This window comes from Monomorium pharaonis, chromosome 6 (assembly GCF_013373865.1).
Source record: "Monomorium pharaonis isolate MP-MQ-018 chromosome 6, ASM1337386v2, whole genome shotgun sequence".
Classification (NCBI taxonomy): domain Eukaryota; kingdom Metazoa; phylum Arthropoda; class Insecta; order Hymenoptera; family Formicidae; genus Monomorium; species Monomorium pharaonis.
Window position 1 is genome coordinate 8,393,627 of NC_050472.1, and position 24,659 is coordinate 8,418,285.

The following is a 24,659-nucleotide window of genomic DNA, read 5'->3' on the forward strand; positions in this document are numbered from 1 at the left end:
ATTAACGTATATGTCGTTCTTTCTCTTTTTTACCGTGTAGTTTTCCGGTCCGAGTGTTTTCCGATCATAATATATGGCCTTGTCCATTGTGCGTCGAGTTTCAAGTGGCATCCACAATATCAAGAATCATAAAAGAGGTTCGATCTAACGTCGATCCGCACGCTGCGATATCAGAATGTCAGGATTAATGCGATAAATCCTGACATTCTGATATCATGGCGTGTCGCCCAACACGTGAATGTGAATACTCAGAAAAATGATGTAACGTGTCCCAGCACGTTAGATGGGCCAGGTAAAGTACTCGTTCATGCGTTCCACCCCGATGGTCGTTCCGACATGATTTTGGAGATGCATATTGACACAGCTGAACCGGAAACAGAAGTTGGATTTTCTTGCGCCTTGATTCGAGATAGTAAGATCACTGTCAATCTTAATATCTGAATCTCTGCGCTTTCTCTAGAAACTGTAATATATAACTGAATAATTTTCCCTATTCTCTTTTACCTCATCTTATAATTCGTGAATTTTTTAAATCTTTGTAAATTTTCTAAATTTAATAATTATCATATAGCTCGCCGAGGAAGACTCGCTATCACAAGGTGTCAGGTGACATATATGCCTCGTGCGCTGCCGGCCGGTCATCGCACTGGGCAACGCACCAGCCACCTTAAGAAATTAGCGAAGCCAGCTTAGCAACAATCATGCCACCGGAAATGCATACCTGCATTTTGGCAATTGTCGCTAAGCTCGCGAATATTTCCCGCGCGCGATATTTTCCTACAAAAAACGTAAATAAATTTTTTCTGCTTTTACGCTGCTGGATAAAAAGATTTACTTACCTTTAATACCGAGATAATTTTTTCTCTATAATTATAGTTAATGATAAATTGGTGAGAGGATGTCTGTATGTTATATATGAGAAATGTTTATTTCTATATGTACACGCGATAATTCCACAAAACATTAATATATCACAGAAATTACAACGAATACATAGTGCAATTAACTGTTAGTACGTTTTATTTATGTGTAAATCTAATTGTAAAATTATTTTAGAGATTTAAATTAGCAAAGCGGTAAAAATATGACAAGATCTAATTAATTAGCTAATTGACACCGTTCCCTAATGTGATTTGTACGATATTCCGATTGCGAGCGCAGAAAGCTCTCTTAAAAGTCTATAAGAAATATATGATTATATGAAGTAAAGTATAAGAACAGCGAGGTATTTAAGGCTGGGTATGAATTTTCGAAATAACTACATTCAATGCGATGGACGGAGCGTATTTACATGTTTTATGCAGAATACACACACTATATACATTACAAAAATAGCGATTATATTAATTATATTCGCTTTTCTGTGTTTATTCTTTTCTGTGTTAAAAAAAAATTATATGTAACTGAGATGCGATTTGACACGTTAATTATTATTCATTTTTAAAATACAATGAGTATAGAACAAGTTGAATTTAACTCTTAGTATGGCAAGTAAAAATAATATATTTCTTTATTTTGAGTTACTAAAATTGTTTCCAAGTTTTAAAAAATTTTAATTTAACGATAAAATATTAAATTTAGCATATAAAACTATTAAGCGTTTTATATTAAATTATTATTGATAGCTTTATATATTAATTCATGTTTTCTTGCTGGTAAAACATAATAATCTCTAAAAATTCATATTTTCTGTCCTTGAATTAAAAAATAATAAAAATATTAATATTTATAACAAAGGGACGTTATTGATAAGAATTTTAAATTTTGAGTATGCCACTTGAAAGCATTGTTGATCGTCATATCATTCTCTTAGAATATTTTAATACAAAAAATTGCAAGATTTAGTAGTCTACTTTTGTTTAATATTATTTATTTTATTTATAATTTTACCCTTTTATTAATATACTGGTTCTTATAATAACTTCTTATACATTTAATAACTTTGTATGCTAATTTCAATATTTTCCAGACAAATGAACATCTTTTAAAAATCAGAATCAAATTCAGCAGCTTAAAAACTAAAAAAGCTCAGAAGGAAAAAATATATCATTTTTGTTTGCCACTGCGGGCATCAAATTTATTTTACCTATTGTTCTCTAAAATCATCAAACATCATAATTGTCTAAATTTATTAAAAAATTTTGTATTTTGATTGAAAATCTCAACCGAAAATTTATATAACATTACGTTATTCCACTGCGTGTAGCAGATTATTCATAACTTTATGAAATTTATTTATAACTAAATATAACGTTTAACACGTCGAAACGTGCCTCATTAATCTTCTTCAAAACTGTCGCCGCCACTGATACAATATTCTCAGCCATCATAAAATAGTAATAATCTTTATTGCGCTCCATAGGTAGCAATTACAATATAGATTTCACAGATTCGCTCTGTTATCGATATACTCGTCGTCGTCGTCCGCGAACTTGATGCCGTCCTCGTTCTCGCGGATTAGGTCGTAGAAGGAGTCGCGTGATTCAGTCTTTATGTCGGTCTCGACCCCGTAATCGGGGCTCTGAATCTCCTTCTTGAACAGGCTAATGTTCAGGTTGTCCGTCGTCAGTTTACGTGCCGCCGCCGGCGAGTTTAATCGCGGCCCCGAGAACTCAATCATCGGGATATTGGTACAGTCCGAGAGCTTATTGGTCTCCCGTGGTTGCGTGAATTGCGTGAAGTCTCGGTACTTGCCGCTGGTTACATTCAGATTTGTCAGAAGGATGTCCGATTTGGGCTCGTCCTTGGCACTCGGGAGACTCCTGTCCTTGCCGTCCGTGTATCCCTGAGTCCTCGATTTGCCGGAGGACTTGGACGTGTTCTCGGATTTGAGGCCGCGATTCTTCTTGTCCTCCTGAGAGATATCCTTCGCCCGTTGATTCGCGTAGGTCCTCGAGGTACCGTGATGAGGTATCGCATCTTCGGGATGCCTCTTGGGGGTCTGCCTCGATTTCTCTGATTTATCCTCCGACTTCGTCACAACGCTGCTGACGATATTCACAGGGCTGTCCTGCCGACCGCTTCTCGGAGCGTTCTGTTCCTGGGGGAGATCGGATTTAGCGCCGTAAAGGTGATTGAGGATGGCGCCCTGCGTCCTGTCGCTCGCGCCGTTGAGCTGACCGCACAGAGACTCCTCGCTGACCCGAGTCCTGGAGTCCTCCAGGATCCGATGGATCGGCAACAGCCGTTCGTTCAGCCTGGCGGTCCTGCTGCTCTCGCTGATGCTGTCCTCGGACAGAACGCTAGCGCCCGACGATGAATCGTTCTTCGTCGGCGACGACGAGGACGTCGAATCCTGGCGTTGCTGCTCGAGGCTCGGTCTAGTCTCCTCGATCCCGGATGCGATCTGATGTCGCATACGCCGATACTCGGCCGGGGTCAGGGTCGCGCCCTCCGTGCTCTCCGGCAGTCGGTACAGCGCCGAGCTCGTCGACGCGCCTTGAAAATAATCCGGGCGATCCGCAGACGGACCTTGAGAATCTTCGGACATCGACAACGGGGGTATCCATAGGAGAAAAGCTGGATCCATACCTAGATACGAACCCGGCACGGCGCCGGCGTTCGCGACGTTGTAATCGTAATAATCGATCTCCATATCCGTCTCCGGATTTGTCAGGCTGAACTCCGAGGACCCCGGTCCTTGCAGCAATCGCTCGCGATTTCGACGGTCCTTCGTCTCCTTGCCGCTGCGTAACGTGGACACGCCCGACATTGGGCTGCTCGCCGACGAATCCTGGTAACAGTTTTCGGTCGCAGGAATTAAAATTGCTTTTCTAGCGTTTTGGTTACGGCAAAATTAACCTTTTCCTTGAGTTTTGAACAGATAAATTTTCGTAATTTATTTAACTTTACATATTTAAGCAATTAAATTAAAAACTATCTTTTTTTTATATAACTATTTCAAGTAAAAGATTTGAACCAAACAAAAAATTGATAAAATTTGACTTAATGACTTAATTAACTTTTATGGTATACAGGATGTCCCGAAACATGTGGGTCAACGCTTGTAACAAAATAGAAGAGATTGAGATAAACATAAAAGTCCAATATTGTCTTGGGTTAGATCTTGGGTTAGGCCCACCACTAATCGAGGTATTCATTTTTAAAATTATCCGAATGAGAACGCGCTCGATCTGCTCGAGCCATAACACAGAAGAAAAAAATCTATCGTGAATGTATGATAAGCTTTCATTAATTTACTGTTCACAATTACGATATAAATTAATTAGATTATTTGCAGATTCCATACGTTAATATCTCAAATATTTAACCTAACCCAAGACAATATTGGACTTTTATGTTCATTTCAATTCCTTCTATCTTTTTATGACCGTTGACCCATGTGTTTTGGGACACCCTGTATATTAGAATAAAAAATTATTTGCCATATATTTTTTATTATTAATATATTATATTATATTATACAATTTATTATATATGTATATATAATATAATATATAAGTATAGAGTAGAAAAAGATTATCAATTTACATAAATCTTTTAAAGCAGTGGCCCCTTTTTTCTCAGAATCTAAACGATACATAGTATTAATACTGATAAAAACATAATTTATTAAACTAAAGAATAATTAAAGAAATAAAACTTTATATTGCTTCTCTCTATATAAAATTTGTTAAAAATAAATTCTTCAAAAGTAAGTCTAAAATTTGCATAATATCCTTTTGCACAAGTTGCACAGTTTAAACAATAGTAATATTATTGATAATATCAGATTGTTTGCAATGTGTTTGCAATTTCCTGAAATTATAGTCTCTTGCTTTTCTTGATCATGCTGTAACTTCTCAAAGTCGTGTTTTCAAATAAAATGTATATAATGATTTTTTATACTAGATTAAACCTTTACCCTAGACTGCAAAGTATTAGACGTGTAACGATGAAGTCTTGCAATATGCGGGCTTTCGGTTGTACTTGGACATCTCGACGTGTTGCCCGACTTGTCCGTGGGACTGACAGATCCTAGAGTACGTAATCTGCAATGTGAGTAATGTACAAATCACTAAATTATCCTTATCTCTCACTAGTGGAATTGGCTGGTTCTGAGACTCCCGTCTTAAAAAGTTAAAAGATTTAAATTAATCTTTGGCTGGAATTAATTTTTGCAACAAATTCTTTACAGTATTTCAGAAGTTCTTATTAGCATATTATTGCCGTAACATGTATGTACATGTTAAGTTTATCATGTTTAATATTGTGATATTATTCTCGTTCAATTTAGAACTATGTTTTAAGACAAAGAATTTATTTGGCATGCAAGTTTGATAAATTTGAAAATTACATAAGAAATGTTAATACTAACAAGTATGTAAGGGGGACCTTACGGGTCATGGATCATCGATTTTTTTCATACTAATAGAATTTGAAGATCAGTACCCGGACATCAATTTCCTAACAGTACGATACGCTTCTTAAAAATACCCGAGAAAATCAATTTTAAAGATTTCCGATATCTTTAAGTACAGAAAATTTTGACCTATCGACAGAGCCGCTCGCACAGAGCTCTAGTTTTGTAAGCGCGGAATCGCTGGTTCGATTCTCGCTCTGGCTCCAACTTTTTTTTTTTAATAAGTCAATGGAGTTTTTTTTTAATCCTATATCTTAACATTTATCAAATTAAAATGTTAATTAATTATTAAATATTTATTTGTTATTTTTTAAATAAAAATTAATATCTTTTTATTTTTAATTACCACTTGCTTGACAATGCGAATATTTATAATAAATTAAAATTTGGTATAAAAAATGGAAAACATTAAAGAAAATAAAATACTTTTTAAGAGATTACGAGTAAATACAAAAATAATATTTATAAAAATGGTTGTTTAATTTTTATGAGTTATTAATTCATGTATGGTATAAAATATATTAAATACATTTGACATTACTCGTCAGTATTACATGAGCCAGGATGATATTTATCGTAAAAGCAGACGAAACAATAAGTTTCACGACATGTAGCACACTGTATAAATGCAGATTTTTTACAATTACAAGGTTTCTTTAAATTTTCCATGGAAAAACATACTTCGTTTACATTCATAAAAATTTCTCTGTTATCACAAAGTTTTGAAGCAAACCATGCGTATTGAATCATGTTCGAAAAGATTGGAGATGACAATTGATGGTGTACAATAGAATGAATTTTAATACAATCTTCTCGAGAATTAATTTCACGTTTTTGTTCAATTAAATACACACAATTTTGAAGTCGTTTTATAAAATTGTTGACTTGTCTATAGAAATATACATTACAAGGTTGAACTAAAGGGGTACATTTCGGAGGAATAAATTTTACAGTACATGTTGGCAAATAATCATCATTTAAAAAAATTTCATCATATATTTCCGGTTTGGTTTGCCCTTCCCAAGAATCAACAAGCAAGAGAAATTTTTCCTGTTTCACGTAAGATTTTATAATTGTAGTTAAAAAATGTTTATATAAATTTGTTGTTAGTTTCCCTGACTTCGATGATGTGACAACGACATTATTGTATTTTCCAACGTATTCGTCTACCAATTTTTGAACTCTGCGTCCAAATATACCTGTTGGTTCTTGTAAGCACACAAATACTGAGGGTAATAATTTTCCATCTAGAGTAATACTATATTGTGCTGTGTAAGAGTGGGTTGTCTTATTTATGTTTTGCCTTTGAACTAAAACTTGCTTTGATCCTTGCTCTGCGAGAGTTCTGTTAAAAGTAGACTGATATTGACATCCTAAAAAATATTTATAAAATATGTCGTATTTAATAAATATTTTATATACTATATAAAAAATGTGAAAAATGATAGAATTTTTAAAAATACCTGTTTGATCTGTATTAATAACAAAATTAGGATTGAAATTTAATATCAGATTACGAGTCTGTATGCGAAAATTTTCTGCAGAAGCCAAGATTTCCTCTATTGTTGCACTTTCTTTTTCAGATACGTATCTTGTTATTTTTCGTTGGCGAATTCGATGTTTGCGTTTGAACTTCTCAAACCACGAATTGGAAGCTTTAAAATCAAAGTCTTCAAATTGACTTGCAGCAGCTAAAGCCCATTGCTGCAAGTTCCTTGTGGTCACTTGTTGATTAATTTGCCGAGCTTCTATAAAGCGATCGTATGTCCATGAATCGATGATTGTATATTTATCAAAAACAGTTCCACCACTTTTAATATGTTGTTCCCATATCGGCAACTGATCCATACGTTTTAATTGAGAACATCTCTTTTTATGTAAATTTTTCAAACTCCATTTCGGATGTGATTTTGCAATATTGACAACTTTTATTTTATAATTAAGTGGAATAAAATCCTGTTTTTTCGATTTTTTTTCCTTTGGCTCGTAATCAGATTCGTCTTCTTCTACTTTAACTTCTTCAAAAGCGTTGTCAACGTCGATTTCATCACTCATAATTAGTTCGTTATCCGTTATAAATTTTTTTTCTAATAAATTTTGTAACGTATAATGATAAAGATCTTCTGCCAGTAGTATCGATTCTTCAGTAATTGTTGAAGAAGATTCTTCCGTGATAAGGCCATCTTGTGCAAGAAGTTGCTCGTAATAAATAATAGCACTTTTTAAATTTAATTTTTTATTGTCTTCGCACAGATTTTGTTCAAGTGCCTTTTCTCGTACAATTGACGGGCCAGGTTCATCAAGAGACTTCACGTCTGACATGATAACTGTGTTATTCTCTAATTTTTACAAATTTAACTGACCGCACCACAGCACAGTTTTTACCGCTTCGAAAGCTAACAGTAAAATACGAATAGCACAGCATCTGCTCTCTCTCCGAACCCTTACTTCTCCCACTTTTTGCAAGGCTGTTCTTTGTTCACGACTAGATACGAAAGAATGGGGCTCGACCAGGATCGACTTACAATAAAACTTCGACTAACGTGTTAAAGATACAGCGTAACATGTAAGCGATAAAATAACTGAATATTATTTATACATATTATTTTTGCATTTAACAATAAGACGTTTACCATTTTTGTACCAAATTTTAATTTATTATAAATATTCGCATTTTCAAGCAAGTGGTAATTAAAAATAAAAAAATGTTAATTTTTATTTAAAAAATAACAAATAAATATTTAATAATTAATTAGCATTTTAATTTGATAAATGTTAAGATATAGGATTTAAAAAAAACTCCATTGACTTATTAAAAAAAAAAGTTTGGGCCAGAGCGAGAATCGAACCAGCGACTCCGCGCTTACGAAACTAGAGTTCTGTGCGCTAGGTCTGAGCGGCTCTGTCGATAGGTCAAAATTTTCTATACTTAAAGATATCGGAAATCTTCAAAATCAATTTTCTCGAGTATTTTTAAGAAGCGCATCGTACTGCTTTAGGAAATTGAAGTCCGGGTACTGATCTTCAAATCCTATAAGTATGAAAAGAATCGATGACCCATGACCCGTAAGGTCCTCTTGAGATACAACTTGTAAGATCCAGCACTAAAAAGACTCATTTTTAATTGGTTGTAGTTTTATTTATCGATTTATGTTCTCCTATTATTATTGTTCATTAAATTGTCCATTCTCGATGTCGGAAGCATTCCAAAATGTAATCATAGATTATATTGACATGAATATCGTATAAATTATTTCTCCATTAAACGTATGGATAAATTATGACTGGTTGACTTACTTGACTGGTTGGGCGTATTTTACTTCCGGCTGACCAATTGCCATAATCGTCGATACTGTCGCCGGTGGTTCATCGGTGTGCAATTTATTCGGTATCACACTCCTTTCCATACAGCTTTCTTCATTATCTCGCAATTTCAAAGTATTCGAGCTCAAGCTGGTTTCGTCTTCGTATCTGTCAAAACTATACCTCAGAACACCATTGTAGGTCGCGATAAAATATTTAACGAATCAATATCTCTCTCATAGAATAAAGCAAAATCGTACAGTTCTCCGTATAATGTTAAAATATTAACCCTCAAACCAAATCCTTGAGTCATGTTTGTCCAAGCGACGTTTCAACTACCTGGGATTTTTCTCCTCATAAAATAATAATAATTAAACAGCAAAAATAAACTTTTATTACAACCAACGATGGAAACATTTAATTTTTACACTTTAATAAACTTTCCTAATTTTTTCAAAATTTTCTGAACTTATTAAATAATAGTGATTTAATAAGACGCGGACATAAATCCAAGGATTTTGTTTACGTTGACGGAAAACAACACTCTTGGGTTTGAGGATAAAAAAGTACGGCTAAGTGATATTTATTCGTCAAGTACAATTATTTTCGACATTCAAAAAACGTAGTCTGAATCTAAATATTAATAAATGTAGCAATAAAAATTCGGATTTCTTAGTAGTTCCGATCAAAACTAGAAGAAGGGAACATACATAGCCATAGCGCTGGCCACTATCCATATACATCACATTTTTATAAATACAGCAACATTGTTTGTATATCACCTATAAAGCGAAACTATATAGAATATATTTAAAAATCCGAATTTTTATTGCTACATTTGCTCATAATTGAGTTCAGACTACATTTTCGGAGAATTTCCCTGAAAATGGTTGTGCCCGAATAAATATCGTCACTTGGCCATAGTCCTTTATTAAATACAATTAAATTGAATGATCAAATAATACAGTTAATACATCTAAATATTGATACATTAGATATTAATATGTAATGTTACTTACTCTGCTAAAGTCTCCGAACTATCGTAACCATCCTCTACCGCGCAAGGTGCTAATTTGCGTTTCGACAGTCTTGGTGTGCATTTCTTTGGCAGTCCCACTAGAGACGCGACTTCCGAAATTAGCGTCGTAGAAGACATTGATTTTGCTCGGCCCATCATCATATCGCTACATCCTAAATAAATTATCAATTTTAACTTTCTTGCTGTTTTTATCTGATACTGTATTAATGTATTAATCAAGATGGAGTAAGTTAAAATATTTCTAAACTAAATTAATCTATTAAATCCTAAGAGATTTTATTTGCTTTTTTATTTTAAATCCTTGCAACTGTAATTTTTTAAAATTAGATTGTTCTAAATAAATCACGAAACAATTACAATATGGATTATCAAGTAAATTTAATATTTTATATAAAAATTAAGTTTATATAGAATAACAATAAAATTTGTTTACAAAAATGTAATTTTTTAATAACTTTTTTTATATAAATGAATTTTTAACTTAAAAAAATTAGCAAGTTAAAATGTATGTGTTTTAGAAACAATTTATTAAACATTAACAATTTATAATCAGTCAAACCTTGTACATAAATAATTAACTTTTTAATATTTAACTTGAATTTTTAATTACTATTAATTTTAATGTCAATTGTTTTAATTGTAATTAATTTTTTCTATACAAGCAATATTAAATTTTTAATAATTGATGCTAATCTTTTAATACACAATATTATCTCAGATACTCACCAGAATTTTCGCTCAAAGTATCCAAATCCTCCGCGATATGATATTTCCTATATTTTAATGCAAATTGCAATACTAGAAAAATAGATATAAAGAATATGAGTATCAAAAGAGATGCTGTCGCCAAATGCGCGGGTCCCCAAAAGATCCATTGCTCAACAGTGAGAGTAGAATTCGTTTCTGAAGGGAGCAGAGTCGACGTTTTATTCTCATACAGTTTTTCTGAAAATATTAATTATAAATTATACATCGAATACATTAATGTGCATGAATATAAATAAAAGTACACAATAATTTATGTAATTAATAAGTCATTGCTCTTAATTATTTGTTACTATTAAGAGTGTGCAGATCGATTCGGTGCTTTTTGCATAAAATTCAAAATTTATTTACAAAAAATTTAATAGAAATTTAATATTTAAAATAATTTCCATTATTTATTGTGCTGCAAAATAAGTTAAGTCTCTATTCCAAAATTTCTGATATCATTTTTTGCACGTTTTATGATTCAACAACATTTATATCTCAATTAGAACAAATCATTTCAATGTTTCAATATTATTTTTTAACAAAATGCGAAAAACCTACAGTGCCTGAAATGCTGCTTTTTATTGTGTTCACTGTTGCTTTTTAAAATTACGTCGTCTGCTTTATCAAAGTATATTTAGTATATAATACTTTAAAAGCATAGAGATTCACTTAAAAATCACAAAAAAAAATGAAAAAATTATTTAAAAATTAATTTTAAAATAAAGAATAAAACACCAAATGCAATCAAATTAATTTTTTTGCGTTTCTAATAAGACATATTTAAATTTAAATTTAAATCTTTCTTCTTAAGAAACGTTGAGATTTTGCTTTATCATGAATAATACTTATTAAGTTGTAACACTTACGGAACGCGCTCGCGTGTCCCAAGAATCCACCCACGCAGGAATCCCCCGAAGCGGTGTGCTCGTCGCTAAAGAATTCAAGCAGCAGACTTTGACCCGAGGAAAATATCGTTCCTGTCGCTGGTGCGCCCTTGTCGAACGCGATGTCCGTCAAGAGTTCCGCGCTCAGCGAGTCGCCGTCGCGAGCGCGGAAATATTGCCCCGGGCAGGGAAACTGCGTTTGATCCAAATGCAGTCGGATCACGTAATCCAATTTTGCCTACGCAATTAAATAGGGATTGACCGTTAGACGTTCTCCCGAATCGGAAAATGAGAAACGTACAACATTTCTTTGATAAAGTTGTTTAACTTCGGGGAAAAAACAACTACACTGGGGTAATTTTATTTATCTACATTATTATAGAAAGAAGAAGGCTAATTTGGATTTGGAAGGGTAGTCGTATAGAGCAGGCATCGCAGATTGAAGGTACAAATGCAAATTTTTCGTGTTAAATAGAAAAAAGTTACCAAAAAGTTTTAATGCGTTTTTCTCGAATTCATATTTTTCAAATTGGCTAGCAGTATAACTCATACAATTTTTATCCAATTGACTTGAAAATTTAAAGGCATGCTCTTAGATTTTCCAGTAAAGTACATAGGGATTTTACGATTACTTCAAAACTTCTTTTGTTATAAACAAATTTGTGTGAGATTTTTAGCCAAAGAATGAAAATTTTTTTATAGTTCTATCATAATTTTACAAACTATTATATTTTCTTATTTCCCTACGTACTTCACTTTTTGTTCTAAGTGCAACCATTCAGGAGACGTGCTACCAGCCGCGGAGAGGCATAAAAAAATGTGGCTACGCAAAAGGAACTGTATAACAGCCATTTAAAATAAAAAAAAAATTTTAATTACTTTAGATAGTTTAATATATGTAGAATAAAAACCTCAAAAGAGGTTTCTTATTTTATTTATTTTCATTATAAAAATATTGTTAAATATCAGGTTTTTCTTTAATTTCTATAGTGGTTTTACCCCCTTAATTTTAAATGATACCGGGTTTACCTGCAGCAGCCAGAAGGAACGACCGGGACAGGCTTGAGTATTTGCCGCCAATATCTTATTCAAGGTTTTATCTCCAAAATTGATCATGCAACCACATCGACACTGTGCACCGATCTGAGCCGTGACTTCCGGTCTCGCGGCCGCTAATGTCGTGCCGTGCCGGCACTCCCATCCCTCGGTGTTCCACGCCTCCTGGAAATCGATCCTGCCGGTGCCGCCGCAGGATTCTGTCTCGACCGCCCGTCCCTGTGTTTTGTTTATCGAGCAGGATTAACGCGTCGTTATTCAAGTACCACGGAATGTTTTGCATCGTTAGTTAAAACCCACCTGACAAAATTTCGCTCCGTATTTCGGGGGTGGCGTGTCGCAAAATCGATATCGATTGCGAACGCCGCCCACGCAGGAGCTGCTGCAAGGGCTCCACGCGCTCCAAGGACCCCAACCCGCCGCGTCGTTTTCTGCATTAAAGATTAAAATGAGAAGGGAGGAGAATTTATATTGGGGTATCTCAAAAATTCCGCGCTTTGTTGCGACTCAAATTGCTTAGAGTCTGAATTTAAGTGCAGCATATGTTTTGTCAATCTTCGATACTATTTGTAATCAAGGAATTTAATTTCTTAAAATAAAATTTAATTATACTTTTAATTATATCTATTTTAGTTATAAGAGATATTTAGATAGATAAGTATAAACAAAAACTGCTTCTTTTTAAGTTCAACATAATTTGTTGAAACTAAATTGTGACTAACGTGCGCACTTATTTAAAGAATGTTATTATTTATTTGTTTTTATATTTATTTTAATTCTGGATACTTTTCTCTTTTTTTTTCAATAATAATACTTTTTCAAAGTAGAAAAACACATAATTTATTTTTTTTTAACGAAATCTTTATACGCGATTGAAAAATACTCTTTTTCGATTCTTTAAAGTTCCATAACCCTTTAATTTTCAACTTTATTTCACTGAAAACAATTACACGTGACTTGTATAATTTTGACCTACATCAAACAGTGAGCAATCGCGGTCTCGTTAAGAGGATAAAATCTACGTGTATGGCGCGCGTATCTCTCGCGGTGAATTACGAGGCGGTAAATCTGTCGGGGAGTGGAGGTACCCGGCTTTTAAGCGTTTGCATGTCACTCACCCAGAAGCGGGTAGGTCGGTATACACGCGAGCTTCACTTCCGCCATCGCGCCGGTGATCGCCTGGCTCACGTAAACGAAGCAGTACTCGATGAACTTCTCGGTGAAGATATCGCAATCGAAATTCAGGGAGTGCTTGCCGGGCGCCGCCTTCAATTCCGCCACGTAGTGCAACGCGGACGGCGGCGCCAGGGAACTCACGTCCGCCCGGAGACGGCCGTAGACGCGCACGCGATCGCCCTGAAGACGGCAAGCGGGGTACTGAAAGAGGACCGATATGCCCGCCGATCCCTCGCAAGGATAGATCGATCTCGCGTGAACGTTGAAGCTAAACTCGTCCGACCATTCAACCTGCAAATGAAAAAAAAAATGCGGCATGTTAAGAGCAGAGCTCCTGAATACCGGTCGCCTAAATTGTATCTCATCAACATTTTATAAGCATTCTACATGACAAAAACATAAATGGGTAAGGCAAACAAAAATTTAACAGATTATAATTATATCTTGTTCTGTTGTTGTGGCATACTATATATATGATAATAATATAATATATTTGTACGCAATTTTATACTGAATGTTTTATTTAAAAAATATTTATTGTAAAGTATCTTACATTTATTGCACATTGTACATATTTGCGATTGTTATAAAGATTAAATTGATTATATTTTATAAAACTTATCAAATTTCCCGAATTGTACTATCATAAATTTTCTTACAATAAATGACACATAATGCAAAATTAATAATAATGCTAATAATTAATATGAATAAAAATGTGTCAATTAAAAAAATTAATTGAAGCCAGTTTTATTTTAATTTGACATCCTTATGATGTTATTCTTTGTTGATTATTATATGCAACTATATGTGACTAATTATTATATAATACATATGTGTTATATAAAATATAATTTACATTAATAAGTAGTAATAATACATTAATACCTTTACGCTCAATAGCTTTCTCTTTAATTATTACCTTCCTTAATTGTGCTCCAATTATTTAAATTGAGAAATTTCATTACCTTAATGTACGCGCTGATCGTCGGCGCGGATGGATTGACGTCCGAGGCCTTTAATCTGAGCGCATAATTTCCGGCCAGTCCGAAAAATTCACATTTCAATTTGACGATTTTCGGCGAGGTGAAGCCATTTATTTCCTCGTAATAGAGCACCTAGGTAAATTCCAGGAAGAGATAAGGGGTTGAATTTCGTGACGTTCTCACGCGTTTTATACGACACACCCCTCACACCAAAGCGCACTTACTTGCATGCGACCGTTGTTCTGTGGATCGCAAGCCGCCGCGGTGGTGCCGCAATATATAAGTTGCAAAATATAAGCCGCCACCGGAACACCGTTGGCAGGTACACACGAAATACCGTTGTACTTTATGGTAGCTATTACTGGCTGACTAGGATATGTACCGAAGTGTTGGGATTCCAGAAGCAGAGAAGGTGTTGGCCACTTTACGTCTAAGGCACTGCTCATCTAAACACGTTTTGCATTCCAATTTTAAGTAGATTACAATATTTCTTTGAACGAGGGACATTGATAAACACGACATAACTAAGATTCTTTCGCGTAAAAAAAAAGTCGAGTCTGATCTCGAAAGAAAGTGACTTTTATATCTATTGATTTGCCTTCGCAATTTTATCTTAATTTCCCATAAGAAAAAAATTATGCGAAAATTACTGCACAAAAAATTGGATATGAATTTCTGCAGTTTTTATAGATTTTTGTTCAAAGTTTTCGCCTTCAAAATTTTTCTGCAAAAAATTTTGCAGAATTTTATGTAATTTTTTCCGAAGGCAAAAAACTTCAGAAAACGTTACATAAAATTCTGCAAAATATTCTGCAGAAAAATTCTGAAAGCGAAAATTTTATACAAAAATCTGTAAAAACTGCAGAAATTTATACACAAAAATATGCAACTTTTTGTGCAGTAATTTTTGCATAATTTTTTCTACGGGTTATATTAACGATTTCTTTAATATTCTAAAAGTCTTAATCTTATGATAACTACTAGAAATAATCAGTAATTTTAAGCTCACCTCAATTTCGGGCAGTCCAGCAATGGCAGTGTTGTGTCTGGTAGCCACGGTTGAGAACTTGTACTGAAGTCGTAGTGTATAAATTCCGCCACGAGAGAAGACACCACAAGGTATTATCACAGAAATATTCTCACCCTTATGCGGCAAGATATTCAAAGGGAAATCACCGATTAATTCCGACATGAGGCCATCGACATACAGTACTCTGTAAATTAATGTGCAAACAGAAATGCGAAGTATATAAATGCAATCATTTACACTGCGATACAACATCGCATCGATAATAATTAATTTCTTATTTTTCGTAGAAAATAAATGTTAAGATGAAAATAATTATCTGGCTGATAACCAATAACAAATATGATTTCTTAAAAATGTTTATAAAAAAATTAATTACATTTATATATCGATGAAATACGTGCTGCCTTTCTATTTTAGTTTTATTATTTTCTATTTTGTACTTTTGAAAAATATAAAATATTAAGTAAACAATAGGAAATGGAAGAAACTTACTTATTTAAGACATATTAAAATGTAAAATAAATATCTTAATTATTTCAGGTAAATGTTCGTATAAATTAAATACTACTTGCTCTTTTCATATTTTCTACGCAAAATATAATACTTATTTCAAATAGTACTTTTTATAGTTACATTTCTTAAATAAATATTTTTATTATTTTTTCCAACAAGACTGATCTTTTCAATTATGTGTAAGTAATATCTAGTTTAGTTCACTTCAATGTTAATATATTTAGAGATGCGTGTAAACAGCTGGACATTTCAGAGCGTCGCGACGCCCGCCGTGCGTGTTCGTTAAGTTTTACGACTTTTTCTATTACATACCTAAGCACGAGCGGTTCGTGACCCGCGCTAACTCCGTCTCTCTTCGGATCGATTTTTGCTTTCTCGTCTTTCTTTACGTCGTTTGTAGACACGGTGCTTGTAGATACCGTAAAAGATTCCGTTTCCGCCAAGTCCAGGATAAAAACGGTAACGTCGCCGGACAAAGCCGTATGGGACGGAGGAGCAACAACTTTTAATAGTATCGGCTCCTTCGCGTCTGTTATCGATCTTGTGATACCTGAAACCAGTAAACACGAATGTCTAAAGTTTAGCAGAATCCATACTTCCTTCAATAAGTAGACAATAGTTAATCAGTAAGTATGTTAATAAATTTAAATAATTAAGTGTTAATAATTTAATTTGATTTAAAAAATGCATCAATACCGTTCATTATTAAATAAAAATTAACACAAAATAAGTCTTTAGTTTCATAGTAATTTTTAATTCTAACTTAAAACAGTACAGAGTTAATTATTATTTAACTCAATTATGTCATTTGTTATTATAGTACCGTGTTACATTTTTTACAATGCTTGTGCGAAAATACAAATCTGTTATTAATACCGCATCTCAGAAGAAGGATGATTAATAATCCCAGTGATGACCGCTCGGATGTCCAATTCATGTCCAGCTCTTCATTGATGACTGCCAGGGCTTAACCGAGAGATTTCGGTGCCCCGGAAAATATAATAATTGTGTATTCTGTTAATAACAAAAATAAATGCACATTAAGAACCATTGTTAAATAGATTATACTAACATCCTAAATATAAAATAAATTAAAGCAAAATAAAAACATACTAGATTATGTTCAAAGAAAGTAAACCAGCTTAACCTAGATTACGGAATAATAAGCGTTCCTATAAAGCTCTTGAAATATTTTTAACCTCAATGATAACTATCGAACATGCGATTGAGGCATTACGTGCTCCAAAAAGTGCTTATTGTGACGATAATTTAAATATTAAGACATCATACAATTTTACATTTTATATTTTATTTTCGATATTCATATCTCATTCATACGTACAGTTTTTTCCATTTGTAAATAAATTATTAGAAGAAAATTTTTTAAACTGCTTATATTACTAATAATCATATTTTGCATTAATTGAAGAATTATTTAATTTATTTATTAAGTAAAATAATTGACTAAAAATGTAAAATACATACATTGGCGCAAAAAAACGAGACAAAAATTTTGACCGAATTTTTAGGCAATCTTCAAAGTGATGCAACTTTGCGAAAAATCATCTAAATTACATGTACTTTTTTTTAATTAAAGGGCAAAGACTCTACTTTGAGAATCCCTAGGCGAAAGTTTTATTTATTAAGTGTGAACCTTTTGTATCACATGAAAACCAAACGTTTTTTTTTTTTTTTTTATATTAAAAAAAGTAAAAATTTGTTATTATTTTTTACAAGTTTCTCGTTAAAATCTTGCTAAAATATTAATTAATCCAGATTCTTAAAGTTCATTCCTTTCTAAGCAATTTTTTAAAAATCATGTCGATACGATATTTTTTGTTGATTACACACGAGTTTGAAATTTCCATTGCATTTTAGGATATTTTAGCGAATAAATACAGTATTTTTTGAATATCATGAATTTTGAGTATTAATATGATATTGCACATTGATTTTATTCGTGTTTAACTCAATCATACCGCCGCGCCGTCATCAGAGTAACCCGATATGTACCACGTGGAAGTTGACGATCGAATTTTACACATCATATGAAAAGGACCGATTTTTTAAATAAAATTTGAATTTTTATTTTTTATGTATGAGTATGTGTATATTTATGTGCGATCTGAGCAGGCTGTTAAAATGGCAAACCTTCTGTTGACTTCAGTAAAATTGGCGCGTAAAATCAGCTATCTGTTATATTCAGATCAGTAAGTGCAAATTTTCACCGATAAATTTCAGAGCCACATGATGTACAAAATCCGACCGTCAATCTCCACGTGCACATCGGGTTACTCTGACGGCGGTATAATTGAGTTAAACATGAATAAAATCAATGTGCAATATCATATTAATACTCAAAATTGATGATATTAAAAAAATACCGTATTTATTCGCTAAAAAATACCCTAAAATGCAGTGCAAATTTCAAACTTGTGTGCAATCAACAAAAATTATGGTATCGACATGTTTTTTTTAATTGCTTAGAAAAAAATAAAGTTTAAGAATCTGGATTAATATTAGCAAGATTTTAACAAGAAAACTGATAACAAACTTTTACTTTTTTCAATTAAAAAAAACTTGTTTGGTTTCCATGCAATACAAAAGGTTCACACTTAACAAATCAAACTTTTGCCTAGAGATTCTCAAAGTAGAGTCTTTGCTCTTTAATTTAAAAAAAAGTACATATAATTTGGATGATTTTTCGCAAAGTTGCATCACTTCGAAGATTGCCTAAAAATTCGGTCAAAATTTTTGTCTCGTTTTTTTTGCGCCAGTGTATAATTAAATGTAGTCATATTGTAATAAATTGTACAAAGTGCAATTTGTAATATTTATCATAATTAGTCAAAACGAAGTCATCCTACTACACATCTTATTATATAATTAAATTAAAACGAAAAGAAGAATAAGCCAATAAGAGCCAGCACAAGATATGTATGTGTGAGTTAATTTTTGTTTAAATTGTTAAATATTTTTTAACTTAAATTGTTAAATATTAGTTGATTGTTAATTATTGTTAAATTATTGTTAAACGCGTTGCAACGTGAACGCAATTTAATACATTAATATAATGCGCAGACATTTCGACTCCCAATTTTAGTCTTCTTCAATGCTAATGCATATTTTAAATTTGTCTCTGATTATAATTATGTCATTTTAGCGGTGTGAAGTCATCGATATTGTAAAAGTTTGTCACAGTTAAATGAGATTGAGTTTTTTCGAAATAAAAAGTTTTGAAATACGGATAATATGTCGGCTGACGGTTATTATTAGTCTATCTTTGCAAATGTCAAAACACAAAAAAAAACTTAAAAACTTCTTTTTTAACTATGTAGTGTAAAGAAATTATATTTAAGCTTAATTTGTATCATTATTAAAGTATTAAAGTAAGTGTAAAAAATTAAATATGACACTAAATCTCAATTCTGTTTATCACTGTAATTATCAAATAAATACAAATAATGATTAAAAATATAAAAATAAATAACAACATAAAGGAAGTTATAATTATGTATGAGTATGTGTATATTTATGTGTGATCTGAGCAGACTGCTAAAATGGCAAACCTTCTGTTGACTTCAGTAAAATTCAGTACCATTTTTTATTATTTATAGAAACGTTATTTGTCTAAAGTATCATGGAAATTATAAGTAATAATTATTTTAAATAAAAAAATTTACAATCTCTTTTTATGTTAAAATTTAATATTATAATCATATTGTACATATGTTTTACAGTAGTGAATGTCAAACTTTATGCGTTTATTTTTAACTATTAAAATATTTTTACCGTTACATTTTCATTATTTAACTTCAATTCCGAAATCTTCTATTTCTATTAATCATGAAAATACATTTGACTTATAATTAAAAAAGTACTAGATCAAAACAAAACGTCCTTAGGAAAATATTTAAAAAATCTTAAGAGATATTTTAAAAACTATGAGAGAAGAAATTTTCATAAATGATTATATGTAAACATATATTATTGTATGTAATTTATGCACTATTATATTTATTTTTTTATTATAATAATTAATGTTATTTAGCTATCAATCAATTGTAAACAAATATAATTAAAACATAATTAGTAACAAGTAATTTTTTATTAGCAGTCATTAATTATTTTTAATCAACCGTGTGAATTAATCACAATCACAATTACATACAACAATTAATTTTAGTTGATATATTTTATTGATTCAAAAAACTAATTGATGCCTAAGATTTATTGTAAGGCAACTAAGATATTTTAATTACTTATTATAGTCAAATACTAAACTTTAGTCAGAATTATTAATCAATAAATTAATATTAAATTTTAAAAATAATTACTGTCTAATAACTACTACTAAGATAAAACTTTTTTTGCACAGATATAACTTATAATACTTTTGTTTCAATAATTTATTATTTTACTTGAATAATATACTTATTTTTTAGTATATTTTAATTGTGGGCATGCACATAAATCTTTTTATAAAATTATATTTAAAATATTAATAATTTTCATATAACTTTTATTTTACTTTAAAAATTAAGTTTTTTAATATTAAATAAACATTAAATAATTAAAAAACTTTATTTTAATCTTTTATTAAATTTATCTATAATCTTAACAGCGTCTTATTTTTGCGCAAGTGATATATTAATGCAAAGCACATTGGTCGACTTATAGTTGCCTTCTAAAATGCAAATGAGTTAGCTCGGGCAGCAGGATAATTTTGCTTTGGGCCAATGATCAAAGTTACCAGGCGACATGCGTGCGTTTTTGCACCCCCACTCGCTTCTGAAAATCTGCAGCCCTGTATAATTGCACGTGTTGCTCCCTTAGAGCAACCCCGCGCCGCTTCTCGAAGGGAAATCGAAATCGGGCATCGTCCTTTCACGTCTGTATCGATCGGCCGTGTCCCTATAGCGTGCACAGTTTCAACAAACGCACGTACGCGTCTGTGTATGACATCGCATTAAGGGATATGTGTCTAGCATGATATTCGCAAGGCTAATAGAGAGATAGATAACGCATTAATATTTATATACCTAATGAATAATACATTTAACATAAAATTCTATTTTTATCACGCATTTGAAACATGATGAATAAAAGCAATTCTTTTCTATTGCGTGATGATAAACTTCTGCATAACTTTTTATGTTACATTAAGTACTTTTTAAATAACTTTAATTATACGTATAAGTACCTTGTATAAATATAACTTACGAATAAGTTTATTTTCCACCAATTTTTTATAAAGAGAATAATAAATTAATATTGATAATTCTAAAGTATTAATAACAGCTAAAAAATTTTTATTTGTATTTAATTTTATATTAAACATCACTAAAGCTAATAAAACTGTACTGTGGAATATGCAATATTCGTCTAAATCGTTTTTCGATATCGCCTATGTCCACAAAATATTTGCACATATCTGTGAAAGACTGACTGGTCTCCGCGGGGCGTCTCGAACCCCCTGAGAATTCTTTTCACACGAAACAAAAATGGATGGAAGATGGACCCTTCCATAAATGTGTTTGTTAAAATTGAGATTTCTCGCTGTCTGCGTTTTCCTGTTAATTTATAGCAACCATATGAACTTTCTTTCTCGTTAAAATATCTCGTTTAAAAAATTTTATATGTAATAAATTTTTATTATATAAATATTTAAAATATAATATTGTGGCAGAATTAATTTACTGTACTATAATATAAATAATAATATTATTAAAGCGAGAAAATTAGAAATCAAAATCTACGAAAAAAGAATTACCATTATTAACAAGATTAAGTAAGTCAATTACTTCTTTTTAATTAAATTATGTTAGTAACTTATAAAATTAACTTAGTTACATTACGAATTAACCAATAACAATCTAAAATTATCAAGAATATTATTTTTAAACCTTCAGTTTCAATTGACTAATTTTCACGGTACATTTTCCGGTTATAAACAATGTGTGCAGCAGTCTTAAAAGTTCCATAAAAAAACTAATTTATTTAACAGTTACTTTAAGATAAAATTAATTTAAAAAATACATTATTGTTTAAACAATATGATATACACAATAAAATTATGCACATTTTATTCTCGCTTTTCAGAAATTTTTTTAAAGAGACAATAAAAAGAGAGAGAAGACAATCGTCAATACTGGCGTAGAACATCTCTCTAGAACAGCTTTTTATTTCTTGGATAATAAAAACCCATAGTTCATACATTTATGACTTTGTTATCTATATAAAATCTGTTAAAAATAAATTCTTTAAAAACAAGAATAAAATTTGCATAATTTTATTTTGCATATCATATTGTTCAAACAATAGTGTATACCCTGCATAAAATGTCTTATTCAAAAATAGTGTTTCGCAGTCACGAGATTTTATTGTGAATTCTACTTTGCAAAAATCTCGGATTGGATTGTGGCCAATACTTTTCAGTGCGATATTGAGAATAGAACCATGAAATCTTGTATGCCTTTGAATCCGATAACAATTAGCAGAAGAAGTGAATTTTTTTAATGCAAAGGTTTGCATTTCTTTAAATGCTTTTTATTGAATGCAAAGAATTTAGAAGATATTCAGAAGATATTCAATTGAATATCTTTTGAATATCTTCTGAATTCTTTTGAATTCTGCTTTTTGACAAAATGTTTATATTTTTTAGTTCTTTTCAATCCGATGTTTTATGCAAAGTATGTATTATTGTATATTTTATATTTTAAATTGCATATTTAAAATGTATGTATAAATTAAATTATTACCATTGTAATTTTAATACTTTATTCAACTTGCAATTTTATTTATAATTACTATTCAACTATGATTATCTGTAATCTTCATGAGTGTTAGTAACGTTTGTAACTTTTGTTTTCTTCTCCGCGCGAGAGGAAAAAGGACAAAATTCTTTTATTATATCTATTACTCTAATTATTTTTAAAAAGTTATTACTTGCACTAATTTGCTACTAATAAGTTATACTTGCACAAGCAAATTTATTTCACATTTGCTTTTAATAAGCGCTTATATAATGACCAACGCGAGAATGATAGATGATGCCCAATGTGAACAATCCACGTGTCGGAATGGCGCAAAAAGCGGTATTTGGATCGATTATGCAATTGGAATAATGAGTTCGTTGCTGCGTGTAAAAGAGAATGCCGACCCCACACAGACAGATACGCATTGCTTATCGCAGCAGACACGCGTAGTGGTGATTAACATTGATATATCGCAGATAAACATCGCCCCTCTGCCGGAGGCGCGACGATAGGGCAACATCGAGCACTCTCGTACTAACAATCGCGAAACATGCACAAGATGCATCGACAATTTATAGCGTAAACTTAATTGCATTTTTTTTTAGTATATTTCTGTGAGAATCAACAGAAAATTACTGAATATTTCGATTAAATCTCAATCTTGTATGAAGCGTTAAAAATATTTTTTTATTAAATTATAAAATTACAATAATTAATAGTTATACACTAACTTTTTATTGCTTTTTTACATATCTAATCAAATATTTCTGAGTTAAAATGAATATACAATTATATTTACTAATACAAAAGAAAAATTTGATTTAAAAGTTAACTTTGCTTTGATTGAAAAATGCTCTGAAAAATAATCGCTCTTAAGTTTATACACGGAGAAAACTTTGTATCTCAAAAATATTACAATTTCTATGTACAATAACAGTTACAGAAGAAAATAGAAAAAAACATAAGAAGAAACTTCAGAGAATTATATCATAAGTAACGTAAATACTAATGGCAATTTGACATAGTAAAGATTTTTATACTTCCTTTCTTGGTCCGCGCTTATTATATTGCTTTCTCTTTTAATTTTGTAATATTCGATATAAAATTTTCTCCATGTATATTTAAAATGTGATTTTTTTATTTAAAGTTAAATTCATCCACCTCGTCAACTTTAAATTATCTTTACTCATTTTTCTAAACTTATGCTCGAGCAATCTTCAATTATCAATTGTTATTCATTAATTCTTTTATATTCTCTAAAAGCAACATAGAGAAGACATCCAAAAGATGTTTTTAAATGTTAAATAAAATATAGATCCTAATTTAAAATAAAATTATCTTGAAATCAACTTTGCGGTGTCTTTTCAACATTTATTTAAAAGTTCAAGTGCTTACGCAATGTGTTTCTATCCCGATACAATCCGCATCTTCCCCGGCGCGATTAATCGCAGATCGTAGGTTAAATAGATCCTTTCCATATCAGACAAAACAGGTATAGATGAGTTCGATCGATCAATCTTGCCTCTCATTGATCCTCCCCCCCCCCTCCGCGCGACGGCAACGAAGACGACGACGACGACGACGACGTCGATGTCAACGAGCGGCCGTTTCGCCGACCGAAGGACGACGAAGGGGGTGCTCGATTACTCCGACGGTGGCGGCGGCCTCCTAGAATCGATATCGAGAGCCACACGCGAAATTGCCGGCTCGCCTATCCACGCCGCACAAACACTCTCGCGCGCATCCCCGCGCTGCTCCGAGGGTCGACCCTCCGACGCACGGGCACGAAATTACCCTCC

General features: G+C 31.9%; 2 protein-coding genes across 3 annotated transcripts; both read right to left on the minus strand.

The window, feature by feature from the left end:
• Positions 1–2,329: 2,329 nt before the first annotated feature.
• On the minus strand, positions 2,330–24,655 carry LOC105839373. Of its 2 annotated transcripts, XM_012685648.3 has the most exons (16): positions 24,256–24,655; positions 16,979–17,116; positions 16,415–16,652; positions 15,569–15,773; positions 14,784–15,005; positions 14,542–14,691; positions 13,516–13,864; positions 12,698–12,828; positions 12,371–12,616; positions 11,324–11,579; positions 10,431–10,649; positions 9,685–9,856; positions 8,660–8,833; positions 4,865–4,991; positions 3,532–3,733; positions 2,330–3,438 (listed from the first exon to the last, which is right to left on the minus strand). In XM_012685648.3, the coding sequence occupies exons 2-16, from the start codon at positions 17,037–17,039 to the stop codon at positions 2,384–2,386; spliced, it is 3,807 nt and encodes a 1,268-aa protein (XP_012541102.1). In that variant the 5' UTR covers positions 17,040–17,116; positions 24,256–24,655; the 3' UTR covers positions 2,330–2,383. The 2 variants fall into 2 exon arrangements, with proteins under 2 accessions (XP_012541102.1, XP_012541101.1); XM_012685647.3 differs by having other exon boundaries at positions 2,330–3,733.
• Positions 5,819–8,048, minus strand: LOC118646035. The gene is made up of 2 exons (XM_036288297.1): positions 6,826–8,048; positions 5,819–6,735 (listed from the first exon to the last, which is right to left on the minus strand). The coding sequence occupies exons 1-2, from the start codon at positions 7,682–7,684 to the stop codon at positions 5,900–5,902; spliced, it is 1,695 nt and encodes a 564-aa protein (XP_036144190.1). The 5' UTR covers positions 7,685–8,048; the 3' UTR covers positions 5,819–5,899.
• Positions 24,656–24,659: the final 4 nt, after the last annotated feature.